The sequence below is a fragment of the Emys orbicularis genome (genome assembly GCF_028017835.1).
Source record: "Emys orbicularis isolate rEmyOrb1 chromosome 21 unlocalized genomic scaffold, rEmyOrb1.hap1 SUPER_21_unloc_6, whole genome shotgun sequence".
Classification (NCBI taxonomy): Eukaryota; Metazoa; Chordata; order Testudines; family Emydidae; genus Emys; species Emys orbicularis.
This window is the reverse complement of record NW_027045160.1, coordinates 36082-43220: the sequence shown is the minus strand read 5'-3', so window position 1 is coordinate 43220 and position 7139 is coordinate 36082. Positions and strand designations below refer to the sequence as shown.

The 7139-nt window shown below is 64.2% G+C and overlaps 1 protein-coding gene across 1 annotated transcript; it reads left to right on the top strand.

Annotated features, from left to right (window-relative positions):
- Nucleotides 1-266: 266 nt before the first annotated feature.
- On the top strand, nucleotides 267-3359 carry RRAS (RAS related). The gene is made up of 6 exons (XM_065423132.1): nucleotides 267-368; nucleotides 1053-1140; nucleotides 1504-1606; nucleotides 1824-1932; nucleotides 2760-2878; nucleotides 3272-3359. The coding sequence occupies exons 1-6, from the start codon at nucleotides 267-269 to the stop codon at nucleotides 3357-3359; spliced, it is 609 nt and encodes a 202-aa protein (XP_065279204.1).
- Nucleotides 3360-7139: the final 3780 nt, after the last annotated feature.

The window sequence follows — 7139 nt, the reverse complement described above, 5'->3', positions numbered from 1 at the left end:
GCGCGCCATATAGGGAAGTGGATTTTTGTGAATCGCCCGGCGCCTCATGACTATGCGAGCGCCTCATTAGCATAGATTAGCATAAAGCAGGACCCCGCCCAGGTCTGGAGGGGGGGTAGCCGGACCGGGCGAGGGGCGGGGGGAATAGCCAGCCATATTCTGGGGACTCCAGCGCATCGCCGGGCCGGGCCGGACGCGGAGGGGGCGGGATGGGGGGTCCCCCCAAGAGTTGAAAACTCCCCCCAGCGGGCGCAGCCCCCCCAGCCATGGCCCCCAAAGAGCCGGGGGCGCCCCAGGAGAAATACAAGCTAGTGGTGGTGGGAGGGGGCGGCGTGGGGAAGAGCGCCCTGACCATCCAGTTCATTCAGGTAAGGGGGGCCCCGGGGCGGCATGGGGGGGTCCCCCCCGCCGGGATCCCCCCCCTTTCCGGGGCAGCAAAGTTTCCTCCCTGGAAAAGTTCAGGCTGTGGGGGGTCCTGGCTCAAGGGGGCAGACATGGGGGGCAGGAGGGGGGGGCTGAGTGGGGGGACGTTGTGGCCTAGAGGTGGGGGTGCCCGGCCTGCAAGGGGGGAGCGCGTCTGGGGGGGGGCAGGGAGCCGGGGGCGGGAGAGGAAATTCCTATTTCCCTATTTCCTCTCCCGCCGCCCGGGGAGCGCAGCAGGAATTTGGGGCCTGGAGCGAGGGAGCCGCCCCACCCCTCCCGCTGCCCGGGACAGGCCTGGGGGGATGGGGGCGGCGGGGGGGCCCGGGGGCTGCGCTGGGGGGGTGAGGGGGGGGGCAGGAGCAGCCGCTTGTTCCACGTTCCACCAAATCTTCTCTTCTCAAGAACTGAACGGGGGCTGGGAGCCCGGACTCCTGGGTTCTGTCCCTGGCTCTGGGAGGGGTGTGGGGTGTAGTGGTTAGAGCAGGGGGGGCTGGGAGCCAGGACTCCTGGGTTCTCTCCTCAGAGCTCAGTGGGGTCCAGTGGTCATAGCGGGGGGGGGGGGGGGGGGGAAGATCCCGGACGCCTGGGTTCTAATAGGGGCTGTAACCCCCCCCTTCCCCCTCCCCCAGTCATACTTTGTCTCAGACTATGACCCCACAATCGAGGACTCCTACACGAAGATTTGCACCATCGATGGGACTGCGACCCGGCTGGACAGTGAGTGTGTCGCGGGGGGGGGGGGGGGAGGGGGGCTGGCTTGCACCCCACTTCGGGGGAGCCCTGCCCCAGCCAGAGCAGAGGGGCCTCGCCCAGGGACCCACCTGCCCCTGCTATGGGGGAGGCTGCAGAGGTGGGAGGAAGTTCTATGGGTGGGCAACAGGGGGGAGGAGCTGGGAGCCAGGACTCCTGGGTTCTCTCCCTGGCTCTGGGAGGCGAGTGGGATCCAGTGGTGAGAGCAGGGGGGCTGGGAGCCAGGACTCCTGGGTTCTCTCCCCAGCTAGGGGACGGGAGGGCTAGGAGCCCTGGCCCTCAGGGTGTGGGAAAGTTAACCCTCCCCTACCCCCCGTCTCTGCCCCACAGTCCTGGACACGGCCGGGCAGGAGGAGTTTGGGGCCATGCGGGAGCAGTACATGCGCACGGGGGAGGGCTTCCTTCTCATCTACGCCATCAATGACCGCGGCAGGTAAGGCCCCCCGACACTGAGACCCCTCCCCACTACGGCAGCCACCCTGTACCCTGCCCATGATCCCCCCACCTCTCCCCCCGGCGGCCTGGCCACGGCAGCCCCCCACCCTCAGATCCCTGCTGCCCAACCACAGCCTCCTGGCCCCCCCCCACCGGCGAGGACCCCCCCTCCAACAGCCCCCCCCCCATCCGCTTTCCATCTCGTCCCCCTGCAGCTTCACCGAGATCAGCAAGTTCCACACCCAGATCCTGCGGGTCAAAGACCGGGACGACTTTCCCATGATCCTCGTGGGCAACAAGGCCGACCTGGACCTGCAGCGCCAGGTGAGAGGGGGCGGGGCCAGAGGGGTCTCTGGGCTCCGCCCACGCTGGGGTGTCCTGATGGGGCCACTGGGCTCGAGCCATGGTGGCCATCTTGGACGGTGCCCAGACAGGAAGTGTCGCCCCATGGGCAACTCGCGCTCTGTCGGTGGCCATCTTGGATGGTGCCCAGACAGGAAGTGCCGCCCCGTGGGCCACTCGCGCTCTGTCAGCGGCCATCTTGGACGGTGCCCAGTCAGGAAGTGCCGCCCCGTGGGCCACTCGCGCTCTGTCGGTGGCCATCTTGGACGGTGCCCAGACAGGAAGTGCCGCCCCATGGGCCACTCGCGCTCTGTCGGCGGCCATCTTGGACGGTGCCCAGACAGGAAGTGCCACCCCATGGGCAACTCGCTCTCTGTCGGCGGCCATCTTGGATGGTGCCCAGACAGGAAGTGCCGCCCCGTGGGCCACTCGCGCTCTGTCAGCGGCCATCTTGGACGGTGCCCAGTCAGGAAGTGCCGCCCCGTGGGCCACTCGCGCTCTGTCGGTGGCCATCTTGGACGGTGCCCAGACAGGAAGTGCCGCCCCATGGGCCACTCGCGCTCTGTCGGCGGCCATCTTGGACGGTGCCCAGACAGGAAGTGCCGCCCCATGGGCCACTTACGCTCTGTCGGTGGCCATCTTGGAGGGTGCCCAGACAGGAAGTGCTGCTGTCTCTCATGGCATGGGCTTTCTGAAGCCCGGATGCCTGGGTCCCCCGACTGCCCTGGGGCTTTGAGAGGTGCCCAGCTTGTCCCCCGCTCCCACCAGCCGAATGGATTGAGGACCTGCTTGTAATCCTCCCCCTCCAGGTGCCCAAGGAGGAGGCGCTGGCCTTCGCCCAGGAGAATCACATCCCCTACATGGAAGCCTCGGCCAAGATCCGCCTCAACGTAGACGAGTCCTTCCATGAGGTCGTCCGAGCCATCAGGTATGGGGGGCGGCTCTGACCAAGGCACCCCATAAAATAGGGGAGAGTGCGCTGCAGGATGTCTCGCCAGGGAGACCCACACTGTGGGGTGATATTTCCCCCCCCGGGTTGTGTCCCCCCCCCCCCATGGGGGTAGATTCCTACCAAACTTCCTGTGAGATCCCTCCAAACGGGGGTTCAGTCCCCCCTGATGCCCCCCCTTAACTCTCAGTGAATTCCCTGGGGAACCATCAGCCCCCCCCCGCAATGGGGCATGTCCCCTATTGTGGTAACATGGGGTTTGACTCCCTCAGGGATACCCCAAAACAGCAGTTCCCCTCCCAGTACCCCAGAAGGGGCACTGCCCCCAGTTTGGGCTCCGTTCCTAAGTGTCTCCCCCCTTCTCTCTTGCAGGAGGTTCCAGGAGCTTGAGACCCCCCCTGCTCCTACTGTGCACCCCACAACTAAAGAGTCCAATGGCTGCCCCTGCTGCATCCTGTGATGGGGGCCCCCCACAATCTTGGCCCCCCCAACACTCACCCAGCTGTGCAAGATGGGGGGAGGGGCGGTATAGTCCATCAGTGTTTGTACATATCTATAAATAGGGGAGGCAGAGGATGGGGAGCCCAGGTGATATTTTGGGGGACAGAGAAAGGGGGTGGTTCCCCCCTGGTCTGTAGGGGTTGGGCAGTGGTCACCCTGCATTATGGGGTCAGGGGGTAGCAGCTCCCCTCAAAGATGTGGGGTGGCAGGGTAGGGGCCCCATGACAGACAGCCTGTGGCTGGAGAGTTTGTGGGGTCTCAGTCCAAGTGCCCCCCCGTGGGCACTTTGCCCCCCACCATTGTACGGGGGTGGGGGCACAAAGCCAGGCCCCATTTCAGTTGGGGAAAGGAGAAATGTGAGACTCCCATTAAGGTACCATGGGTGATGGAGGTGCTGCCCCCCCCTCCGCAAAGAGGGGGGAGGGTCCCCCAAAGGGTGAGGCCCCTTCCGAAAGGTTGGTCTTTTCTACGCAAAACAAAGCTTTATTGGGAGATGGGACCCCGGCGTCCGGGGGGGGGGGGGGGCACGCTGCATTCTGTAGCCCGATCCTGCACGAGGATTGGGGCTGGGGGGGTGTCTGTATAAACATGGCTAGTTACCTCACTGCTATTTCTATGCACTGCTTTGGGGGCGGGGGCACAGCTCATCTCCCTCCCAAGGGGATGGGGGGGCAGGGCAAACAGACTAGTCTGGGGTGGAGCAGAAGGAATTCTGGGTAAGATGCAGCAGGGAGGGGCAATGGGGGGCAGGGAGGGCACAGAGGGAGGGAGTCGGTTCTACCCCTAGCTCCGCGCCCCCCCCCCCCCAGTAGCAGGGAGCTAGGAGCAAGTTTGGCTGCTTTGGGGGGGGGTGTCGCCCCATCTGTAAATACCAAAGCCCCTCCCCCACCAAGCACAGGTTGCATTAAAGTGCCTTAAAGCCAGGGTGGCGTCAGCGTCATTATTGGGGGGTTGGGGGCTGCCCCTTTGAGGGGGCTTAGGACAAGGGGGGGCACACTGGGTGCAAGACCCCCCGCTAGCCCCACCAATGGGGATGGGGATTGGAATAAAAGCCCCAAGATGCTTCGGGGGGAGGCTGAGACAGATTGGGGGCCTCAACCCAGCACCTGGACTCCGGGGTTCTGCTATGTTCCCTGGGGGGTGTCGGCTCCCATCCGGCCCCAGGCCAGGGAACTGGGGGGAGGGACATAGGCCTCGGGGGAGGGGGTGCTAGCTCCCATCCAGCCCGGGGGTGGAGGGGGGCTGGAACGTGCCCGTTTCAGGGTGCATCTGTCCATGCCCCCCAGTAATGCCTTGGGAGGGTTGGGGGTGCTCTTTGCAGCCAATCCATTGGGCCGATGGAAGCTGGCTGCCCAGTGATTTTTGGAGTGCCCCCCCCCTGCTGCGGGGAAAGCTAGGGGGCTCTCTTTGGCAGAGGGGAACCTGGCTGCAACGTCTCCAAAATCCCCCCGACTTCTCTCCCGCCCGCCCGCTGATCGTGGGGTGCAGGGAGGGGGGGCTCCTTGCAGAGCGGAGTTTGGCTGAGTGGTGGCTGGGTGCCTGGGAATGCCCCCCCCAAAAATAAGGCAGGACGGGGGGGCACACGCGGGATCGGGGGGGTGCGAGAAAACCAGACGGAGACACGACTAAACAATAAAAATATATCGGAACATCCATACAGACCACATTCCCGGCCGCAAAACCCACGGACACAGAGTACACAGCGTAAAAAAGGGGGGGGCGGCGGGATTGGTGGGGCCTTAGACCAAAGGGTTAGCTGCGGGGGGGGGGAGACTCACAGCTCCCCACGCTTTGGGGTACCTGGAGTTTGGCCAGCTCTGGAGTCTCCCATCCCCCCCCCAAATACAGTTTAGTGCTTTAGCATGGGTTCTGGTATTGGGGGGGTCCTGGCTGCGCCCCCTCCCGGGGGTGACCGGGCATGGGACTGGGGGCCCCCCTCGATGGCCACAGCCCCCTCCCCAGGGCACAACAGACACCGTGGGTGCTGGAATCCCTCTCCGCTGGGAGAGATGGGAGCTGGGTTGGGGCAGAGATTTGGGGGTGGCACAGAATATCCCAGCGCCAGCAACAATTGAGCCCAAAGGGTCAATAGCAGAAAGGGGGGTGCTCCCCAAAAGGGGGTGAGTAGAGGAGCCCTCCCTTTCTCCCCTGTGTGCCCCCCCCGAGCAAAAAGGGGTCAAAGAACAAATTTTTAAAAATCCAGCTGTGGCAGGATTCGTTGGGGGGACTCCCTTGGGGGGGGAAGGGGTACATGGCCCCCCAGAGGGGCAGGGCTCCGATGCAGCTCCCAGTCTATGGCAACCCCCCTCCCCCCAAAGTACCTTGAGTCCCCCGCCCAGAAAGTGGGGAGGAGGCCACGGGGGAGGGGGGGGTCACAGGCAGCCCAACCCCCCTCCCGGATCTATACCACACGGGCGGAGAGAGGCTGCAGGGGTGGGGAGGGAGGCTGGAAAATGGGGGGTCCTGGGGGGGGGGGGGGAGAGCCCTGACCAAATCTCACTAATCTAGGCTGGATTTTGTATCCAGGGTTAAAAAAATTCAGATTGGCCTGGGGGGGAGGGGGAGATTGGGGCCTAAACCCCCCCCCCATACATTGTCTATATAATTATAATAATAACGACGCCCCAAAACTCAGACCCCCCCCGGCCTCCTTCGAAGTTCATCCAAGCCGAAGAATTTCACAGCTAAGGGGGGAGGAGGTCTGGGGGGGCTCCGCGGGGGTGTCCGTTAGCCAAATACAATATGATACACTTTGACCCTATACATTATGTACAAGAAAATCCGCTGATAAAAAAACAAAACAAAAACACACAAACGACAAAAATAACAACCGCCGCCCCCCTTGGCCCCCCCAAAACACGGCCTATGAGAAGGATTAAATAGTCGTTGGGGGGGACAGGGAATCTGCTTCCACCTGCCCCGGGGGGAAGCACACGGACTCATTGGCTGCCCCCCCCGTGAGACCCCCCCAGACACAGATGGGGGGCTATGCTCGGGGGGGCTGGCTCCCCTCCCCTGGGCTTGACAATAAATAGCTCTGAGTGGGGAACCAGACCACCGCACGGGGGGGGGGGCCTGGCCATGCCATGGGGGAGGCGGGGGGGTTGCCTTCGGTCTCCCCCTGACCAGCTAATTCCCTGCTGAGCCTTTGCACTTTGGGGGGGGGGCAGGGGGAGCAGTAATACTTTATAGCCCCCATCATTACCCTGCTGCGGGGGGAGGGTGGGCAGGAGCGGGGTACCGAGGGGACAAGGTGGGTGTGCTAAGCGCAGAACCCAGGAGTCCGGGCTCCCAACTGCCCCCCCCACCCCAGATTCTGTTCCCCTCCCAGAGCTGGGGATTGAACCCAGGAGTCCTGGCTACCTAAGCCATCACCCCCCCTTCTCTCACCTGTCCCCCTTACGCCCCACGGGGTTCCCCGGCACTGGGGGGGCGCCCCCCACTCCCATACAGAGAAAGAAAGCTGCTAAATAGACATTTATACATATATATATAAATAAAATTTCTCTGTACGGGAGGGGGAACTGGGGGGGGGGGCAGGTCCACCCACCCCAGAGCCTCTTCTCCCCCCCCCCCCCGCCCAGGGCCACAGCCACCCCAAGCCGAGGTGTGTGTGGGGGGCTCTGTCCTGGAGATCACCAGCGCAGATGGGGGGTGGGGAGCGGGACCCCCCCCCGCCCTCGGTCCAAATGCGCCCCCAGCCCGGCCTGGGGGCGGAGCCTGCGCCGCGGGGGCGGGG

Excerpts from the sequence above, each read along its gene's own strand:
- RRAS (XM_065423132.1), top strand. The coding sequence starts at position 267 with ATGGCCCCCAAAGAGCCGGGGGCGCCCCAGGAGAAATACAAGCTAGTG. Across the intron at positions 1,141-1,503 it reads GACTGCGACCCGGCTGGACA|TCCTGGACACGGCCGGGCAG; the intron begins GTGAGTGTGTCG and ends TCTGCCCCACAG. Across the intron at positions 1,607-1,823 it reads GCCATCAATGACCGCGGCAG|CTTCACCGAGATCAGCAAGT; the intron begins GTAAGGCCCCCC and ends GTCCCCCTGCAG.